Source organism: Hyaloscypha bicolor (assembly GCF_002865645.1).
Source record: "Hyaloscypha bicolor E unplaced genomic scaffold K444scaffold_10, whole genome shotgun sequence".
NCBI classification, from domain to species: domain Eukaryota; kingdom Fungi; phylum Ascomycota; class Leotiomycetes; order Helotiales; family Hyaloscyphaceae; genus Hyaloscypha; species Hyaloscypha bicolor.
In genome coordinates this window covers 4,066,139-4,086,302 of record NW_020194512.1, presented here as the reverse complement: position 1 = coordinate 4,086,302, position 20,164 = coordinate 4,066,139, and the positions used below count along the sequence as shown (strand labels likewise).

At 47.7% G+C, this 20,164-nt stretch overlaps 9 protein-coding genes across 9 annotated transcripts; 3 read left to right on the top strand and 6 right to left on the bottom strand.

Moving 5' to 3' along the window:
• Nucleotides 1-1,003: 1,003 nt before the first annotated feature.
• Nucleotides 1,004-1,183, top strand: K444DRAFT_491178 (uncharacterized protein; the record flags this gene model as incomplete). Its single annotated transcript, XM_024873205.1, has 1 exon — nt 1,004-1,183. A coding segment is annotated over one exon (180 nt), but the record flags the coding sequence as incomplete, so codon positions are not given.
• Nucleotides 1,184-2,079: 896 nt separating this feature from the next.
• On the bottom strand, nt 2,080-2,450 carry K444DRAFT_606570 (uncharacterized protein). Its single transcript, XM_024879018.1, has 2 exons — nt 2,165-2,450; nt 2,080-2,099 (listed from the first exon to the last, which is right to left on the bottom strand). The coding sequence occupies exon 1, from the start codon at nt 2,384-2,386 to the stop codon at nt 2,204-2,206; it is 183 nt and encodes a 60-aa protein (XP_024744572.1). The 5' UTR covers nt 2,387-2,450; the 3' UTR covers nt 2,080-2,099; nt 2,165-2,203.
• On the bottom strand, nt 2,440-3,809 carry K444DRAFT_551187 (uncharacterized protein; the record flags this gene model as incomplete). The annotated part of the gene is made up of 5 exons (XM_024876534.1): nt 3,720-3,809; nt 3,582-3,655; nt 3,345-3,526; nt 2,702-3,294; nt 2,440-2,638 (listed from the first exon to the last, which is right to left on the bottom strand). Coding segments are annotated over exons 2-5 (1,023 nt in total), but the record flags the coding sequence as incomplete, so codon positions are not given.
• Nucleotides 3,810-6,085: 2,276 nt separating this feature from the next.
• On the bottom strand, nt 6,086-6,861 carry K444DRAFT_690557 (uncharacterized protein; the record flags this gene model as incomplete). Its single annotated transcript, XM_024887772.1, has 1 exon — nt 6,086-6,861. Exon 1 carries the CDS (start codon nt 6,692-6,694, stop codon nt 6,086-6,088), a length of 609 nt encoding a protein of 202 aa, XP_024744570.1. The 5' UTR covers nt 6,695-6,861.
• Nucleotides 6,862-8,006: 1,145 nt separating this feature from the next.
• On the bottom strand, nt 8,007-9,662 carry K444DRAFT_579380 (aldehyde dehydrogenase). Its single transcript, XM_024877658.1, has 2 exons — nt 9,156-9,662; nt 8,007-9,106 (listed from the first exon to the last, which is right to left on the bottom strand). The coding sequence occupies exons 1-2, from the start codon at nt 9,599-9,601 to the stop codon at nt 8,110-8,112; spliced, it is 1,443 nt and encodes a 480-aa protein (XP_024744569.1). The 5' UTR covers nt 9,602-9,662; the 3' UTR covers nt 8,007-8,109.
• A 779-nt stretch (nt 9,663-10,441) lies between these two features.
• K444DRAFT_515233 (FAD/NAD(P)-binding domain-containing protein) lies at nt 10,442-11,870 on the bottom strand (the record flags this gene model as incomplete). The annotated part of the gene is made up of 4 exons (XM_024873579.1): nt 10,442-10,500; nt 10,549-11,214; nt 11,273-11,608; nt 11,678-11,870. 4 exons carry the CDS (start codon nt 11,868-11,870, stop codon nt 10,442-10,444), a joined length of 1,254 nt encoding a protein of 417 aa, XP_024744568.1.
• Nucleotides 11,871-13,403: 1,533 nt separating this feature from the next.
• Nucleotides 13,404-15,324, bottom strand: K444DRAFT_515223 (uncharacterized protein; the record flags this gene model as incomplete). Its single annotated transcript, XM_024873578.1, has 2 exons — nt 13,404-13,966; nt 14,019-15,324. 2 exons carry the CDS (start codon nt 15,322-15,324, stop codon nt 13,404-13,406), a joined length of 1,869 nt encoding a protein of 622 aa, XP_024744567.1.
• Nucleotides 15,325-16,479: 1,155 nt separating this feature from the next.
• Nucleotides 16,480-18,873, top strand: K444DRAFT_19362 (glutamyl-tRNA amidotransferas-like protein subunit B). Its single transcript, XM_024870944.1, has one exon. It carries the CDS (start codon nt 16,656-16,658, stop codon nt 18,492-18,494), a length of 1,839 nt encoding a protein of 612 aa, XP_024744566.1. The 5' UTR covers nt 16,480-16,655; the 3' UTR covers nt 18,495-18,873.
• Nucleotides 18,874-19,002: 129 nt separating this feature from the next.
• Nucleotides 19,003-19,998, top strand: K444DRAFT_516442 (HET-domain-containing protein; the record flags this gene model as incomplete). Its single annotated transcript, XM_024873686.1, has 1 exon — nt 19,003-19,998. A coding segment is annotated over one exon (996 nt), but the record flags the coding sequence as incomplete, so codon positions are not given.
• Nucleotides 19,999-20,164: the final 166 nt, after the last annotated feature.

The following is a 20,164-nucleotide window of genomic DNA, read 5'->3' as shown; positions in this document are numbered from 1 at the left end:
AAAACCGACGGCTATTAGAAGCTCAGATTAAAGCTTTTAATATAGAAAATGCTCGATTCCCTTAACTTGGTAAGTAATTAATTAATCCTTTAATTATTAATTAATACTAATTACTTATAGATCAAAAAACACGGTGGTTGTTGGCTTATTATATATTAAAAGACTTTCTTTATATATATGAAGCTATTAAAGCAGTTATTAATAGCTCGAAATCGAAGGCTTTTAAAAATAAAAGTTTAGTATTAACTAATATTTAAATTACTTATTTAAATAATATTTTAAATATAATTTCAATATTTGTTAAGGCTATTACTAAGTTATAAGCCGAGAACTATCCTACTATATATTATATTATACCTGAAGTATATAAAATATATAATAAACTCGAGAGTTTTAAAACCGAATTCAAAGTAAGTCTTTTCTGAACTATATTATATTAATAGTATACTAATTATAAATAGGATAAAACTTTCGAAAACGCTATTAATAAGGGTATAGCTAAGCTTTGCAAATATTATCCTAAAATCGGTATTTTAGATAATAAGAGTAAAGCTTTATATTTAGCTCTTATTCTTAATCCTCGAATTAAAAGAATAGAACTAGCTGGAATTGGCCTAGATTCTGGTATGATATCTGATATATATAATAGGCTTAAAACAGACTATAATATATAAGTATATATTCCTACTTAAATTTTAAATTATTTAATTACTAATTCTCTTATAGGTATAAACGAGACTATTTAATAGCTAATTCTCAAGACACTAATTCCGATATATCTATAGACGATTTAGATGAAGGTGAACTTGATATTTATATAAATAATTAAGAGGATAAAATAGAAGACGAATTAATGACTTATTTAGAGGAGAAGAGAGTAGATAAAAAAGTAAGTAATATTTACTTACTTTATTTCAAATTCCCTTAAGAACTACTAATCCCTTTATTATAATTTTTTTATCTATATATACTAATTTAGCTCTAGATTCGGCCACTTGATTACTGGAAAGCTAATCAAATTAGGTTTCCTGTATTATCCCTTATAGCAAGGAAGTACTTAGGAATACCCGCTTCGTCCGCCGCTAGCGAGCGTTTCTTCTCACAAGGGGCTCTTATTAATACTAAACTACGTAATCGACTTAATAAGATCACTTTCGAGAAGATTATATGTCTTAAGAGCTGGGGGATATTTATAAACGAGGAAGAAGAGATAAAAAAGGCGGAAAAAGAACAGGAATTAAAGGAGAAAAAGGATTTCGAGCCGGAGAATCAGTTTTTCCTTCCCGAAAAAGCTTAGTTTTATAGTATTATATATATTTTATTAGTCTAGTTAATATTTTATCCGATGGCCTTATAGTTATTTAGAGAAAATAAAGAGATTTTATTATTTACTTGACTTTCATGTGACTTTCACGTGATAATTAGAAATAATTAATTATATTTAATTATAATTAGTCTAATAATTAATTTTTTTTGAAACTCAATAATCAAATTATAATTAATTAGAAAATTAATTTAATTAAATATAATTAATTACCTTAATTATTTTTTTGACACACTGATAGAGTAGCAGTTAACTGAAGCTTGCTCCTAGTTGTGGTTGCTCTTGAAAGCCAGCTATTGCCAATGGCTTGAGGGTTTTGTTCGCCTTGGCCCTTGAGGTACGATATCTGTGGAATGATGATCATAAGTGGGATGTGAGAGTGTAGCAAGTTCAATTTCAGAATGCGATATTCATTCTGAGATGGCCATGGTGATGATATTTGGGAAGAAGTTGGGGCAGTTGGAGGGTGGTGAAGATATGGGCAAATCCTACATTTACTGTTTGGCACCGTAACACTTTAGTCGATATATCTAGCATTGGGGAAGCATTTCCAGCTTCGGAACAAATTTCATTGAACTCTGGCATCGTGACCATTTTGTTTAAACCCAATACCGGGGAAGTGTTCCCAGCATGCCGTGTGGATGTGCAATTTCACCACTTGATTATTCATATTAGCAGTATGACTCTGATAGTGCCGGATTGCCAGATGTAGTGTCTCCCAAGTGGCCGAATTATTTGAACAAGTGTTTGAGAGTCGGAAATGGTTTATTAGTATCTGTGATTGGTGATTAGCGCCGTCTCTCGTCTTAATCAAAGCGTTGAAATTCAGAGTAGTATCACCTTAGTAAGATTCAGGCCTGTCAGCTCTATGCCACATCCTTACGGTCCTCTCATCGGGAGACTTTCATTCAACCTCGATATCCATTTTTTCCACGGGAATAGCATTGCTACGCCCCAAGAGGCTAGCACCAAGAGCGTCAACGGCGCAGTGACAGCGCAATAATACTTGAATCCTTTCTTGACAACGGGCCTGCCCTCTGCTTCCCAGTCGAGGACAGGCATCGCAAATATTGCTTATAATACGTCATTCAGAATACTTGAACCGAAATATTTACATACAGCAACAAAAGTACCTGGCAAAAAGAGCATGCCCAGCAGAGCAATGGTTTTCATAGCAGAACTATCTCTCTTGGTTTCAATGGCAATCTGTCGCATGATCGCACTATCCTCCTTGCTTGCTTTTGCAATCGCTGCAGAGTTTAAAGCTAGCTCGATGTTTACTCTTGCATCTTTCTGGGCCATGAACTGGTAGACCTGTTGAATTCCATTAGCCTAACGTTAGATAGAGATTTCTTTTGAGGAGATGGGAAAACAGACAGCTTGGATCAAAATCTTCATCCGCTTCTCTTCATATTCGGCGAATAGGAGGAGTGAACGGCAATCCTCTTTCATCATTGTTGTCCTTTCTTTCATCGCGTGGCAAATTGGCTCGCTAACCCCGTCGGATTCTTTCCCTCCACATATCGAGCTCTTGCTCCACGATTCGACGTTTTCTAGTGAAAACTTTACGTATCCCAGGTGGAGTATATCCACACCTACTCTTTTGCTAAGATAGTTCAACTTCCTTGTTTTACTTGTGAAGTCCATCTCCAAAGGGTTTCCTAGTGGTCTTCCTTCGTACTCATGCTGGCCCATCACTTCTTCTAACTCATCGACGTCTTTATCCCACCGGTGAATACGGCGACGGGTTCGATCAATTTCACGACCAATTGCGGCTATGGGGAGAAGGAGCGGATGAACAGCGAGATCTGGCTTGCTTTCATAAGTTTCGAGGAGACTCAGCAGTGGCACCGTAACATCGCACGGATTTCGAGCTAGAACGAGACCGTACGTGAGATTCAATTCTGGATAGTATGAGATTGACACTTGGTAGAATTTTGGGCGATAGAAGGCGAGCTTGAAAATTAAACCTATGGGATGTTAGGGGAAGCCGTCAACCAAGGTGGAACAGTATTATTACCATGGAGCTGTACTTTACCCGTATTACTCGAGAAAGGAGTAGCGAAAGCAAGATGATCCCGAGGGATGTTTGTTAAGAAATAGTCGGGCAATCTGAGGCGATCTTGAATGACTGCAAAAGCCTTCTTGCTGAGTGATACCTCGGGCTTGTGTGTCTTGCTGTTGATCCCGCACGTTGCGGACCTTATTTTCTTGTATTGAGAGTTCTAAGTAGGCCAAAGGGTTCAGATTAACTTACAGTATTCGCAATCTGCTGCCAGCTATCTCGAAATGCTTTCCTTCTCCCATCCCTGCCGCATGCACCGGCTGGTCCTAAATAAAGAATAAGTGACCGAGTACCTCATAGGCCCCAGGAGTTTTAAAGTGCTTGCAACACCTTTTCAAACCATTGTCCCAGAGAATCATCATCTAGAGATCCTTCAGCCTTAACCACACGTGGCAGCCCAGGACCAAGCAGAAGTTCCACGAAACTGCATTTGGTATGAGCATCGAATTCGAGGGTCCTAATTTCTTCCGAGGGTCGCCACCAAATTGTTTGTCTCGGTGCAGCCATATTGACTCTAAGATACTGTTAGTGTCTTTCCGAGTTTAGATGTCATGAGGGGAACGTTTCCCAACCAAGTTGCTGCCTCCAGATGGCTGGATCGATTAGCCAAGAAGCTGCGGCAGGGCGAAAGCGCCCAGTTTTCTGCGCCCACCACGCAGGATTGACAGAAGCGATTGGCTCCCGTCTTTCAATCATGCAACTTACAACCTCAAATTCTTCCTTGCAAGTGGAAGCAGACGTTAGAGGGGAGGGTGCTCATGTTTGGACCCTATACTCGGCGTAGCATGCTCCAGCAATGCGGCCACTGGTGTGGTAGAAACCTGTGAAGGGGACCTCGTTGTGGCTGCTCGCCGCGTGGATGGCGCCGAGTTGGGTGGACTGCAAGTCATCGGCAAAATACCCATACGCAGGCGCACATTCTCGACCCCATGTACGCCACGCTCTTCCCCAACTTCACTTGCAAATCCGCCACACTCGCAATCGCAATCGTACCAGGAGCCCCATCCAAGAACCTCGAGCTCCTCCCAAGACATCAAGGAAGTTCGGCACCTTAGTAGGCAGTGGCAAAATCGAGGTATTTCCACACCCTGTCGAGTAGTTTGCCACAATCAACGGCGTCATGTTCAACTCTTGAATTTCAAAATAGCATCCCTGCCCTTCACAGACTTGTTTTAAAAAACACTAAACTCCCAGCTCGTAGTGAGCGTATTTGCGTCCCCAATCATCCAAATCTCAAGCCTACGTGCTATAGCTTCCAGACCATTAGGTGGACTGGGACAATAGGGAGGTTGCCGCCTACGTTGCGCCAGCCGCCGATATAAGGGCCTGTGTAGAGCGGGCAATAGTGTAATGGGGAGAACTTCCAGGTCCCGCCCTTAAAGGTGTATTCGTTTTCGTAGACACCACCTTGTATTCTTGTCCCGCATATTCTGTCGCCCTGGAAGCACAGTACAAGCCGTTTTAGAGGGCTTCAGCGGTGAGGCCGTCGACGGAAAGGGTTACTACTGGGTACTGCATGGCAATAGCTTTGAGTGAGCCGGGTAGGATACCGTCCATTTTCACTGCGCTGGCCTGTAACATGTTTCGTTTCCCGATCGCAAAGTGCTATTATAGGAGAAAAGTGGTACCATATCGCTCCACTGGCCGAATTGAGCCAGTTGGGAGAAGCTGCGCAGGACATCTTTGATTTCACCTACCTACTCGATACGTTCGACACCCCGAGCAAATAAGTTGAGTGCCCTTGTCGTCTGCGCAAGAACGATAGGAAAAGAAGCGAGGGAGACCAACACTGCGGCCGTTCCCTTCGTGAATATCATCTTTCCTCGTTGAAAGACTGCGCAACTGCAAGAAATTTGCTCCACCCCTGGGATCAGCTCTTCAAGTCACGCATCACTAAAGAAGTTTCTTATATAAAGGCCAACAATTGATTACGACGACTCCGTTCCATCTTGTATTTTGGATGGACATCCATTCGGCTAATTAAGGCTACCCCTTTCCCCACACTTTTCACAGTACAGTGTAGTTCGTGATGTCTCCGAGAGTAATGGCAGCAAACTCGTATGGAATTTAGGAACACACTCAGAGAAAATTTGAGAGATGGAAGAGCATAATTGTCGTTGTTCCTTTTTTAAAACGTTTTGTTTCGGTAATAGAAGAGACTCCTCACTGAGAATTCTCCTGGGCCCTAACTAACTAGAATTAGTATACTATCGAGTCCAGGCCCCCCCAGCAATCCTTCGGTGATACATCATCAATTGGCTACTTCTCAGGTTACTGACGCAGCTCGGGAACACTGGGTGGGCCCAAGGTGATCTGCACATAACTGTTATCTCCATATTTCATGCTTTCAACGACTTCCGACAGCTGCTAGATTCAGCCAGAGGTAACTTTGGTTTCGGAATCACTCTTTCTACCAGAGATCTCACATTAGTCATGCTGCTCCTTGATAGATCACGACCGTATGTTCACTGAGGTTAAACAACGCGAGCGCATTGGATTTGCTGCATAGTGTCTATTCATGCCTCATTTAGAAGCAAGCGCGGCTAGTCAAACCTGTGCAGAATCCCCTCGACCCATTTCACAAAACAGCATCATCCTTAATTCTCTCGGAACTTCAACTTGCATCAAAAACCCTAAGCTTGATGAATAAGTCTATCAACATCGCTTGAAAGTGCAGCCGTTTCCGATTTCCTCATTCACCTTCGTCGATCCGTATGGCCCCGATCACCTGGATGACTTGGATTACTCGGGTTTGTTGGATAGCCTGGATGACCTGGGTGATCTGGATTTGAATATGAAGGAGATCCTGGAGCATTTGGAAGCTGGCGTTGAAGGATACCTCTATAGCGAGTATTTCGAAATCCTTGTGGATCAAGTGCCTGGCCCTCATACGCAGGAGTCTCAACAGCCGCAGTCCCAGTACTAGAGCCTTTACCGTTCGAACTTCTTGCGGTCGCAATGTAACTGCAATCCGTATTTTGGTTCGTTGTTGCAGGGTCGGTAAACGCCTTGTCCACGTCGTCCAGAGCCTTCAATATCGGAGGTAGGTGTCTTTGCCAAACGCGATGAGCCGCCGGGTGCAAACCCTGTATCATGCGAGGGAATTGTTCTGCGCTGACGTATTTGCTGTTTGGCCAATGTTTGCGTAGCACTTGTGGCTGTTGGGAAGACATGCCATTTAATAAACTGTCTATATTAGCACTCGAACGTGCGCGCCTCTGTGTAGAAGGCAATTCCCAGTGTTCATCATACCTGAAAGCATGAGCGCTCTTACTACCCTCACCTCGCTGTTGTTGATCTCCCATCACGTCTGTTTGTGAGTGTCTATAAGGCGTATTTTCAACTATTTGGGTGTGCACTCCTGTTGGCAGAGATAGATGTGCTCCAGAGGATGGGGTTCACCTTTGGTGTGTAAAAGGGTTGATAACAATTTGAAAAGAAATACCAAGTTCAAACACCGAAGAAAGTTATTCACTTTAAGTTGTTTTATAGTCACTGCTGAAAAGTATGCCGCTGGTTGGAATCACACCCTTTTCATTTTGCTGCCTAGTTCTTAGGCCAGTATGAAATGGAACCTGTTAGTTTCAGTCACTTCTATTCATACTAAATCATTTACATCTACTGAGTACCTTGCTTTAATTTGCTCTTATCAAAGTAAGTTTGTTCTTACAGTTGCATCACCTTCGCACCAGACCTTCTCCTGGCCATGTCGAGTGCTTCCAACCCTGCCGCTTCACTGAAAGTGACAATGCCACTGATACAAGAATATAAATAAGAATATTACCAACTCTGGACTTTTAATCATTCTTTGCGGCTCACGGTCGGAGTATGGACACAGAGTTCACTAATTAAGAAGTTGTCGAGCAAAATATTTGGACCACACTCAGTCCTTCAGAGCTTGACGGAAATGAGTGGACAGCTCCACAATGGGCCAACTACGCGTTTCTGGAGATCTCGACAAGGGCAAATGGTTTTTGGGTGAGGCTAAGATTGACTGTAAAGCCACTTTCCATCAAGGAGCAGAGAATTTGAGAGTTCTGCGGCTCCACAAGCTTGCATTGGGTGGTGTTTCCCAACGGTGAAATGTCAGCAATTATGGTGGACGGAATGTGGACGCTCGCTTATTCGTTAGCGGAGCCCTTTTCTACCTTGACCATTGTTTTTCGTCCCATCTCTTGTTCGGAGAGCTTCTCCTGACCATAAAAGCTGGACGCGCATTCAGAGGCGACGAAACGCCACCACATGCTCGTTTCGATTTTATGATGATGGAGCGCGAGAGCCTCAACAGCCAATCAAAATCATGTCCCTCGCTAATCCAAAGCATGACCGTCCGCCTCGAACCCGTTTTGTTAAATGACGCCCACCGATTTTATTGAAAAGCATTCGTAGTGTTTAGATATCTCATTCTCTAAATAAAGCACGAAGTTACTGAAAACCGTTGAGTTGTTTGGAAAACATAAGTAAAGGCTCGAAGTTCCATTCGACGACGTATAGATGTAAAATACCGGAATATTGCCTCCTGGTATCGTTTACATTTATTTATGCTCTCTGGTCTCAGCTTTAAAGATTCTGGAAGTAGTTTATCAATCTTTAGTAAACAATAAATACTCTATTCAAGCCCGCCTGGCAGCATTATTCCCGCGTGCGAGATCTGGTGACGGTTTGATTCCATAGCTAAGTTATTTGATATTTAACAAATTGGGGCCTTCCAGTGCCTTAATCACTTGCCAGCCATCAAACCATTCTGGAACGTGATTGTCTTCGTATTTACCCACTCCTCAATCCCACTGGTCCCAAACCGTCCCCAACCGCTCGCCTTAACGCCCCCGTGCGGCAGGCTCGGCTCGTCATGAACTGACATAGCGTTAATATGCACTGCACCAGTCTCAATCTTCCTCGCAATCCGTAATCCCCTTGCCAAATCATTGGTGAAAACCGCCGACGCCAGCCCATACTCGGTATCATTCGCAATCCTGATCGCTTCCTTCTCATCCTCGACTTCAATCAACGATACCGTAGGACCAAATCCTTCCGTGTAGTACATATCCATGCCATTCTTTACACCTCTAACGACGACAGGACGCATCCTCTCCGGCGCCGCTTCCTCGGCATTGATGTCCCCGAAGATAACCTCGGCACCTTTGCTCGTTGCGTCTTTGAGAAGAGCTTTGTTCTTCTTGACTCCTGCCGGACTAACCATCACCAATGCCTCACCACTCGAAGGAAAGATGGCCTCAATAGCGCCCTTTAACTGCTCCACGAACTTCCCACTAATACTTTTCTGAACGATGATCCGATCAGTAGACATGCAAATCTGCCCACTATGCATGAACGCTCCTAGTGCACAGCCCTGCGCCGCAAGAGCAAGATCCGCATCATCCAGCACAATCGCTGGTGCTTTTCCACCAAGTTCCATCAGCACAGGTTTGAGGTTCTCACCAGCGAGTTTAGCGATAATTCTACCGACGGCGGTCGAGCCAGTGAAGTTGATCTTCTTGATAGCCGGGTGCTCAATCATCTTCTTCGTGATCTCGGCCGCATCCTCAGGGTGATGTTGGATCACGTTCAAGACTCCGTCTGGAAGGCCTGCTTCTCGGAACACGGTGCCGATCACGCCCATTGAGCGGGGGGCCAGCTCGGAGACTTTGAAGACAACAGTGTTTCCGGCTGCGATGGCGTAGGTCACGGAGCGAAAGCCGAGGATGAATGTTGCGTTCCTGGAACTCGTTAGTTGAGGTGAAATGGGATGTGAAATGAAGATGCTACCAAGGAGCAATCGCCAAAACCACACCGTACGGCACCTTCATGATCAACCCCGTCCTACTCGGGTCACTCAACGCCGGAACCGTCCCCACAATCCCCGAGATCTTGCCCGCAACATCCCTCAATCCGCTTACAGCAGTCGGGACGTCAAATCCAGAAGCATAGAGAGGGGTAGCTCCTGCTTCCTCTTCCTCCCATTTGCCAACCTCCTCAGTGCGACGCTCGAGGATATCGGCTGCTCTGAGGAAGATGTTGCGTTTTTGGTCAGGAGGAAGGTCGGCCCATGATTCGAAGGCGGACTCTGCTGCTTCGACAGCTTTGAGGGCGTCGGAAACAGATGCCCCGGAAGCTTTGTGGATTACCTTGCCGGTGGAGGGGCTCGTGACGTCAATGAGCTTGGAGGTGTGGACCTCCTTGCCGTTGATTTGTAGGGGAACTATTATGCTCATTTTGGGGAGACGAAGTGTTGTGAAGGTGGAAATAGTTCTTGCAAATGGGGAGGATTTTGAAGGGGATTGAGCAAAGTTATAGAAGGTGAGGAGGATGAAGGCCACAGCCGCAGCGTCGGATAACCGAGACGGCAGTTATTACTAGGATTAGTGCCAGGAACCAAGACTAATTCAGCGAGAGCATACGCTGTGCTACGTCTTGTAGCTCCTCGATAGCTTCCTTCCCCTCATTGGCGTTGGTGATGCGGATGCAGGGATCAGTAAATCCCCCCACAGTCCGATGGAGGTCCGTGGCTTGGCGACTCGCTTGTCGTCCTGGAACTGACTCGAGCCGCTCGAGTCAAATGACGATTGGACTTTATTGCAAGGCATGGGGATTCAATACATACTCTCGGCTGTCTGAGGTCGATCGTAATTTCATGCTTTTAATTTCCAGTGATCAAGGAGGGCAGAGAAACTGCCGCAATGCGCAAGTGCGGCCAAGTCTCGGATAAGGCCCCGGAAAAGGCTGGCCTCAACCCGGGAACTCGTAAACTGGGGTTTGGAAGTTCTGCTCCTATGAATTCAACATTAGTGTAGCAGCATGGAGCGCGGACTATATTAGCTTGCGAAATGCTTCTGTTCATGACATGAATATATCAAGAAGACATGGGAACGAGTATGGGGTCACGTGATGATAGAATAGGGGGAAACCGGACCCAAATCAGATTGACTGCAAGTAGTAGAGTATAACAATCAAGCAGATACTGGACATTGATTCTGCATAACTTGGGTAATACTGACACATTGTGGACTCTACTTTTACTTACTCGCCACACCCTATCAGATCAAAATCCAATCTCATTTTCCTGCTAAACTATACGAAGACTCAACACCCAACCTCAAATGATCATAACATACTAAATGATATTAGCCTGATCGTCAACATATCTTTCAACTCCACTTACTCTTCAACCCTAAATCGTCCCCAAAGAAATTCCTCATAACCTCAGCACCCTCCTCCGTTCCGGCGTTCGGACTATAACTTATAGCCTTCCTGCCAACAGCGAGCGCAATCATAGGCGGAATCTCTGGAAACTCAATGAACTCTGCTTTCTTTACTGTCCGCGCTTCGAGAAGCTGCTGACGGATATTGAAGGCTGCATTGTGACCCATCGCCATGGCGGCACCGCAGCGCTTGATTCCGGACCAGGAGACGAGATCTCCTACTGCGAAATGGTGGGCAGAATTTGGAATACCGCCAGTGAAGTTCGTCTTTGCATCGATTTTGACGAGTTGGTTGGAATCTAGTGCGGTGGGAGGGAGGTAAGTGGTTGTGGGCACGGCTTTTGAGATAGCCCAGATGACATGGCTTGCTGATAACTCCGTTCCATCTCCTAACGCGACTTTATACACCTTGCCCCCATCGACCGACTTGATTTCCTTGGCGGAAGTAACGCGCTGTCCTAGCAACACCCCAACGCCTCCTTCTTCTAACAATTCGAGTGTCTTGTCTTTCAAGTCTTCTGGTAAAGGTTCGGCGGAGAGAAGTTTCTCGTGACTGTGAATCAACATCACACTCTTACTCGGATGGACCAGTTTCAGCTCAGCAGCCATCTCTATCCCGACGGCACCTATGGATACACATCATTATCGGCTTGTAGAAAACAAGTCTCTTAGGGATTTACCTACCGCCACCTATTACCACGATCGTTTCCTTCGAACTTTTGATGTTTTCTACCTGCTCCTTCACTTCTTGCAGGTAGGCCTTTTCACTAAGGGATTGCGGCACAACAGGAAACACACGTCTCAATCCGGACGCTGCGATGAGATAATCGTATCCCTCCTCCCTTCCACCACTGCTCGTTTTGATCGTTGCAACCTTTCTCCCGCAATCGACTGCTGTGATTGAACCTTGAATGATCTTGAGATTGGGGACCTGTAATGCCGGGAGGGAGCAGAACTTCATCCACGCTTTCTTGGAGTACGATTCTGAAGCAAGGGGGAGAGGTGAGCCTATGAGGTGGTCTATTGTGCTTTCGGTTAGCTGCTGGGCTCAAAGTCACTGGGGACTGGAAATAGCGGACATGTACGTACAAAATCCGTCTCGTTCATCGACGAGGGTGATGTTAATAGGGAATCTTGATTTGGTGTCGAGGCCCTCCGGTGAGATAGAGCCAGTTGACATTTTGCCACGGCAGAGATCGAGAAGTGTGGTTGTTGCTGCAAGGCCAGCGTATGAGCCGCCAATCACCAGCACTTTAGTAGGAGGATGCTCTCCACCTCCCATAATGAACGGATATCTAGAGTTGAGGAAAGGGATAGTGGAATAGAACCTTGAGAAAGAGAAGGGAGATGAAGCTCTGTGGGCGTCTTTGAACTGCGCAGGTAGCCGTCGACGGATAGAGGTCAACATTTCGGAGAGGAAGTCTGGGGCACGCTGGAGTTTTATTCACAGGTTGAGGGGAGGTACAGGCACCGAACTCTCGGCACGGCAAGCAATTTGATCAGACAGCATGACAGCATGATTGAGAATCGGGGCGTGTGTCCCAAACACCGATATCGCGAAGCACTGGACTTGCAATATTGTAGCACTTTTGCCAAGTGCACTTGCACCGCCCTGCAACCCTGCGGCAGAACCTGAGGAAGTCATCGGATCCGCCGGAGGGCATGGTTAGGGGAGGAACAGGGTGAGTGTTGGGCGTTGGCATTACGTCTTGAATGGGGTTGCCAGAAGAAATTAGAGAGGCTCGCAGCCGTAGTGGGTTCCTGCTGCCTTCGGTAAGAGCGGATCAGATAACTATTCATCTCCACTCTCGTGCAGAAGTGGGGCATCTGATAAAAATAAATAAAAGACTAGTCTTTTATTATCTTATCAGATCCATGATCTGCTTGTGGTTCGCTAGTGACCTGCGGTCTCGGCCGGTGGGCAAATTGCTGTATCTTGTGAGCATCTTGGCGAGGGAGAGAATGTCAGCCGAAATCTTGATGAAGACAGAATATTGTCCAAGCCACTTGGCACTACACATCATTCTTAAACAATCTAGTATATTTGCGTACCGTATGCTAGTGCAGACTTTATAAAACAGGTTATTAGCCTCTTGTTGTGCAAAACTTTGCTGCACATTCACTTACCCTACGAAAGCGCGCGGCATTGAAATCCGTCCAACTCGCTAAGCGAGGACGGGCACGATTTCAATGCTGCATTACAAAAATACTTATAATTCCGCCTTATATTATATTATTATAAAACTTTCGCCAAACTTAGATCTGCTTCCTTTTTATAATGTAAAGCACTTTTGAGGAGTGTCGGGCGTTCTATTGAGATTTGGTGTGATTTTCTAAATGTAGCGATTTTGGTGTTCCTCGCATTTTGGCAGAGGACGATTTTCAACGCCGCGCGCTTTCGTATTCCGGCCTCGCTCGCTTAGTCCGCCTTAACGTTATAAAGGGGTATAATTCTTGGGATCAGAAAACGAGAAGATCATATTACTGTGGATAACATAAGTGGTCTTGAACTTCGATCGAAATTATAAATAAGTTTTGATTTTTGCTAGTCCAGGACGGACAAGGAAAATATGATATATATGATACAGTCTGGTTTCCACTTTCCACCCCGATTTCAAGGCCTTGACATCTTGCTAATCTTATGTATCTTCCATCCAAGAAAAGAAGTAGGTGTGCAAAGGGGTATCATAAAACCCAGCCTCCTCAAATCGATCAAAATCCAATCCATCGCAATCCGGTTCCAGACTCCTGGACAATTTCAATCCGTCCAAATTTCATCATCACACAGCGTAAATCATCAAAAGAGCATCGGGGTTTAACTCATAATACCAGCTAAGCAGATCATAATCCCCCCATAAACCCCAGTGCACAAAATCCCCTCGCTCCCCACTAATGCATCGTACCCAAGCGTTCCGCTCTGTACCAGTCCGAACATGGCCCCCAGCGCAACAAGAAACGTTACCGTAACCCTCCCGATGAAGTTCGGTATCACGTTGAATGTTAGGATCGGGATGAGAATCATGGCCGCGATTGCTGCGGCGAGTGCCGGCAGCGAAGACTTCTCCATCCCATCATGTCTATTTTCGGCTTGTGATAACAGGCGGGATGACGAGAGGGAATGCGGGGAATGTGACACCTCGTTGTCTGAGCCGGAGATCACGGAGGAAGAAACATCATATGATGCAGATGACATTTGGAAGGGAGGGCGGGGCAGTGTGTCGGAGCAGACGGAGACGAGGTCGTCTGCTGGGTCTAGGAAATGTGTTTCATGTTCCGCGATGGGGCGTTCGGTTTCTAGGTATGAGCGGTAGAGGTCGATGTCCTCTGGGTCTGGGGGAGCAAGGGCCTGTGTCGAGTTGAAGGAGGAGAGGGCTTGATCTGTTTCTTTTGTTAAAATGACGTTCGCCTGAGAAGACGGAGAGGGCCGCACTGTATTGTCCAAGCTTGTAACCGATTTTACCTAGAATATCCATTTTATGCCATTGCAGTTCACCTCCTGCTTGTGCGGCTGCCCGACGTGAGGCGGGAACAATATACCGGTCTGCTCGTCGGGACTGCGTGTCTGCATTGTCGAGGCGGTGGAGTTGTTCTTCAAGCTCGCTGATTTCATCTTGAAGATGTAATAAAAGACGGTGGTTCAGAGCTTCGAATTTTCTGTACATGGGCCTGATACGCTCACCTCTTTCCTCGGCGTCTCTGGAATACGATAATCGGGATGCAAGAAGTTCATACCCTGTCACAGGGATCTTCTCTGCTCGTGGGAGAGCATGAGGCTTGATCTGTTGCTGGTATCGTGAACTCAACACACTTGGTGAAACAACAGGAAGTTGGTAATTTCCGCGTGGCATATTCGGAGTTCCGAATTGCTGCATGGCGTACATGCTCTGTCTCTGCTGAGCCGCAGCCATTTGTGCCGCGACTTTGGCGGAAACTCGATCAGTTGGTGGAGGAGCTTGAGCTGGTTCTTCCTTCCCATCAACATCCCGCTCCGGGCTGTCACTTCGATCGGTGTCATGGTCTGCTGGTTGAGAGAAAGTATCATCCCCGTGGAAGCTGCTGGAAGTAGAGGAGGCGCTGCTGTTCTGCGAGGACCCAATCGTTGTCATGATCATTTCGGGCTGATGAGGAGCCCAAGTGGATGGGCCTTCACCCGGATCATCGTCATCCTCCTCGGCTTCTTCGTCTCGTTCATCTTCTTCGTCATGATCTTCTCCCTCTCCTTCCTCATGATCCTCTCCCTCTCCGTCCTCAGATTCCGCTGAGTCATCCCTATCGAGGAACGCAAACACATCTGGTGGATCCGGTACAGCAGGTGACAACGGTGCTTCCGGCTCCTCCGGCTTCTTTCCTGTCCGCTTTGTGATCGAGTCTTGTGTTACTGTTGAATTACTCCCACTTGACCCACCGGAGTTGTTGGTCGCAGTTGTGAGGGTAGTAAAAGCTGAAATGGTCGACGGTGAGCTCAATCGGGCCCTGGCTGCGGCCAACACAGCCCTGTGATCTTGTGCAGGCTCCTCCTCGTCCGACGATGTGGCCTCGTTGGAGCTATCACTCTTGTTGGAGTGACTTCGTTTGTGCCTTCGTCTTGTCACATCCGAGCCATTGACCCCGGTAGCAATCGTACTTGGTCTCTGCGCTAAAGTAGTCTTCGACCTAGGCTTCGCAATATGCCTCCCAGTGTTCGCTGTTGCCCTGTGTGCCCTCCTCTCCCTCTCCCTCCCGCTGTGAGCCTTCATGGATGCGTCGTGAGATCGAGGATGCTCCTGGTCGCAGGAATTGTTGTCACTGACTTTTATCTCCCCCTCCGATTCATCCTCAGAATCTTCGACGATTGATTCAACTGATGGTACACTGTACTTCGTGGTCATGTCGGGTAAATGCTGTTGGTGGTCAGCTCAGGTGCCCACTCCACAGCACAAAAAGCAAAGGGTATAACAGCGCAAAGACGCCCCGTACCTGGATAGCTTTGGGGCTTCTGGCGGTGTGTTGGCGGGTCGTGGAGCTGGCTAGCTGTGCTTGAAGAGCATTGTTGAGGGCTGAAGAGAGATGGAGTGACTAGTGAGGTGGTAAAGGCTGTGGTGACCATCATTGAGGGAATTCGGGAGGCACAGTTCCGCGTATATGGGCAGATATAGATGTATATCTTTAGGTATGATCCCCGTCTCAGCCGTGCCGGGCGTGTCGTTGGTTCCAGTGGTGTTTCGCCTTCGCCCAGCGCACGAGCCAGCGAATTGGGGAGTTTTCCCACAGGGCAGACAGGGATGGCGGGATAGGGCTCAAATGGCACGAGGCTGGCACCTGATTGGCGAGTTTAGGCAAATCCCGAGGACGCTGGCTGCTGGCTGGCGCTGGCTGCCGAGGGCAGTGAAGAGTGGAGAGAGTGAAGCGTGAAGAGTGGAGAGTGAAGCGTGAACTTTATTTGTGGTGAGCGGGAAAAAAAAACAGTGATGACTGCAAACCAGCACTCACTCTCGGACCAGACAGACCAGACCAGACAAGACCAGACCACACTTTGCTGAAAAACAGACAGAGAGAAAAACACTCGACGGGTCTGCAGCGTCCCCTACGACTCGTACGCCCAGAGTCAGTCAGACTCAAAGCCAGAGCCAGAGGAAGCAGCATGCAGCGGGCGACGTGCTCCTTTTCTACTTGGTAGATCGCTTGCTGCTCGCCTCGCCCCCGGAGGCGACCACGACCAATACTTGCTGGACACATGCACTGCTGCCACTCATCGCATCCTCCAAACCACTTGGGCACACCACCGCAGCACGCTGCACAGTCTGACAAACAGGCTCAAGACGCGATATTGCAGCCCTCGCAGCCTTCGCAGCCTTCGCAGCCCAATCCTCCTCCCAATCCTCTCACGCCTGCCTCGTGCTCCTCGAATCGGACCTGGCATCCCAAACAACCTCCGCCTGCATTCACCCGATACACCCTCGAGCCTCGACAACCTCTCAATCTTCACAGTCCTGATTGTCGTCATATATAGCTTCCCCACCGGGCTCGCCACACTCGACGCGTCACATCCAATTGAGCTGCTCCTGTGCTCCCGGGCCTCTCAATCCCCATGGCACGAATCCCCCCCTCCGTGCTTCGCAGATACCTGTTCGGGGGCCACCTTCCCACTGGTGGATGTCTCCGACAAGTGAGACATTGCCGACCAACCGCACACTCGCTGTCTACAAAAAGATATCACGGAACACAGGTGCCCAGTGCAAATACAGAATCTGCCGGCCCCGAAACCACAATCCCGTTCCGCAAGCAGTTGAAAGATGAAGCAAAGAAGAGGAAGGCCGAGGGCACGGGGAAGAAGTCGAAGCAGGATAGCCAGAAGCTAGACAGCTGGGAACTGACGGTCGGCATCGAGATCCACGCCCAGCTAAACACCGCACGAAAGCTCTTCTCCGCCGCCTCCTCCAGCATCAACGATGCCCCCAACACACACGTCGCCCTCTTCGATGTTGCAATGCCTGGCTCCCAACCTACATTCCAGAAGGAAACCCTAATACCTGCCCTCCGGGCTGCGCTAGCATTGAACTGCGAGATCCAGAAAACGAGTCGTTTCGATCGTAAGCATTACTTTCACTGGGATCAACCGGCCGGGTACCAGATCACCCAGTACTATGAGCCGTTTGCGAGGGATGGACATATTACGCTATTTTCACATGATGGGATTGCGGCGGAAGATGGGGAGCAGGTGAAGATTGGGATTAAGCAGATACAGATGGAGCAGGATACCGCAAAAACAATCTCGCAGCCTGGGGAAATACACCTGCTGGATTTCAACAGGGTTGGGCTCCCCTTAATTGAAATCATCACGCTCCCGCAGATACACCATCCGAGTACGGCTACTGCGTTGGTCAGGAAGATACAGCTCTTGTTGAATGCGGTGGATGCTTGTGTACTTGGAATGCAATCCGGCGGTTTACGAGCAGATGTCAACGTATCGGTTCGAAGACGTGACTCTCCCTCCACATCTTCAAATTCATACGGGGGAGTGACAGGTCTCGGCCAAAGGACCGAAATCAAGAATTTAAGCAGCTTCAAAGCCGTCGAAGATGCCATCATCGCCGAGCGGGACCGGCAGATTTCCGTCCTCGAGAACGGTGGGGTGATTGAAGGCGAGACTCGAGGCTGGACGATCGGCAGCACGGAGACGAAAAGACTACGAGGAAAAGAAGGGGAGGTGGATTACAGGTACATGCCCGACCCCGACCTCGCACCCGTCGTCATCGGCGACGACCTCATCGAACACCTCCAGTCCACCCTCGGCGTTCTGCCGGATGAAGAAATCCTTATCCTGACCAAGGAGTACGGCCTCACAACCAAGGACGCCATGTCGCTCATCTCGCTCAACGAGGGCGGGAGAGTGGAGTATTTCCGTAACGTGGTCGATGAATACCTTGCTATCAGTTCTGAGGAACCGACAGAGGAGGTAGGGAAGCTGTGTGGGAACTGGGTGTTGCATGAGATGGGAGGTCTTGCAAATGATCTTGCGGATGAGGAGAATCCGCTTAAGATAACTTCGAAAGGCGATAGTGTCATCCCAGCAAAACAACTGGCGCAACTTGTGCAGTTCCTCTCTCTTAAAAAAATCACTGGGAGGACGGCGAAGAAGGTTCTTTCGGAATTGTTTGAAGCTGGGTTGACGGGCAAAGAGGAGACGGCGCAGGGCATCATTGAGAGGGAAGGGCTGTGGTTCAGGCCTTTGTCTGACGCGGAATACGACGATTTAGCCAGGGAGATACTGGATGGCAATACGAAGGTGGTAGAAGAGATCCTTGCTGGAAAGGAAGGCAAAATCAACTTCCTCGTTGGGCAGATGATGCGAGCGGATCAGGATGGGAGGGTTGATGCTACGAAAGCGAGGGAGGTTGTGAGGAAGCTTATCGAGGAGCATAGGTAAAGGAAAGCTGGCGGGCCGGATGAGTAGCCCCCCCCCCCAACCTTCCTTGTTGCCAATTGATCAATGTCATCAATAACATTCAATACATCTTGAAGCTCAGTTGCCTCCTTATTATAAATTGACCTCCATTGCGATGGACTGAGATATCTTTGAATTCTTTATTTGTACCAAGGCAATCAAACATACTGAGCAATAGCTCGGTGGAGCCTCCTCTCCTGCCCCGATCACCGTTCAGCCAAGTGTCTTACCGTCTGCGCTCGAATAAATGTTCATCACAGCTCGCGAGCGCTTCATCGTTGCTGTTATTGGTCACTCGGTCACATAAGTCGGGTCTTGTGAAGGTCAGCGGTTATTTGTATATTTTTAAACTAGAAACGTCTCCATCTATGAATAGTTCTGCTTCGTATTTGTTTTCCAACAAAAATCATTTTTCAATTCCTCAGTTATCACCTCTATTAATCCCCCTTTCTCCTGACAGCTCTTTTATTTATTCAAAGAAGGAGCTGCGATGTTCACCTTCTCGCGGCCTGGCAAAACCCAGAGGGCGACCGACAATGAAGCGCTAACAATTGACGATTGTACAAACAATCCATCTGACGCCTCCGGGTTCGTGTACAGTCCATTACACAACCCCACAAAAGAGATCCGTCTTCTGGTTCTGAAATCCAAGTATCAGTCTGAGCGTGGCAGTTACAGATACAACATCGAATGCTCTCTCCGTCTTGTTCCCTTGTACCTCCTCTCCATTACCAACTATGAAGCACTATCTTACACTTGGGGATCCCCGGAAGACGGCGTCAGAGAGATCCGCTTAGGGGGCAAGCCATTCGACGTGAGAATAAATCTATGGTGGGCTCTAGACCATTTGAGGTATCCCGATCGACCTCGCATTCTCTGGATTGATGCTTTGTGCATAGATCAGTCAAACGAGATAGAGCGAAACCATCAAGTCCGGCAAATGGGTCTGGTCTACAGAGAAGCCAGCAAGGTCATCGTCTGGTTAGGACTACCGGCGGCAAACAGCAACGCTGCTTTCGAATTTATCGTCGACGGCAACACTGCTTCTCTAGACATCCAGGCTGGCGCTTGCGAAATCAGTAATCCAGTCCACACAACTAACTTGAATGCGTTCTTCGCGTTGTGCGAGAGAGGATATTGGTCAAGGCTGTGGGTGGTCCAGGAGATTGTGCTTGCAAAAGAGCTTATGGTTAGTTGCGGCCCCAACGTGGCAACATGGACAGCCTTTAGCAGAGCGCTCCAGGGGTATGAACACTACGACAGAATCAAGAGCAGTCTGCCTTACCTCTTCGACCGTCAACGAAGCGATAGATACTACGAATGTCGCTTGATCAACCTTCTTGAGGCTTGTCAGGCCTCCGAATGCGCCGATCCACGAGACAAAGTCTATGGGCTCCTCGGCCTCGCGAATGACTGCGGAGAGGACGAATTAGTGGTGGATTATTCCAAGACGGTATACGAAGTTTATAGGGATGTCATTGCGTTCCACAGCTCCCGCACGCGTTCCCAGCAGTTGCTGTCGCCTAGAAGGGATCTAGATGTGGTGCGCTTCAGTCAGATCCTCCAAAGGAGTTTGCAAGGCCTGTCAGGGAACAACAATATTTCACCAGATGCTGAGTATGGTCGTCTGCAGGCTACAAGCCACCTCCATA

Excerpts from the sequence above, each read along its gene's own strand:
- K444DRAFT_606570 (XM_024879018.1), bottom strand. The coding sequence starts at position 2,386 with ATGCCTGTCCTCGACTGGGAAGCAGAGGGCAGGCCCGTTGTCAAGAAA.
- K444DRAFT_579380 (XM_024877658.1), bottom strand. The coding sequence starts at position 9,601 with ATGAGCATAATAGTTCCCCTACAAATCAACGGCAAGGAGGTCCACACC. Across the intron at positions 9,107-9,155 it reads GTTTTGGCGATTGCTCCTTG|GAACGCAACATTCATCCTCG; the intron begins GTAGCATCTTCA and ends AACGAGTTCCAG.
- K444DRAFT_19362 (XM_024870944.1), top strand. The coding sequence starts at position 16,656 with ATGGCACGAATCCCCCCCTCCGTGCTTCGCAGATACCTGTTCGGGGGC.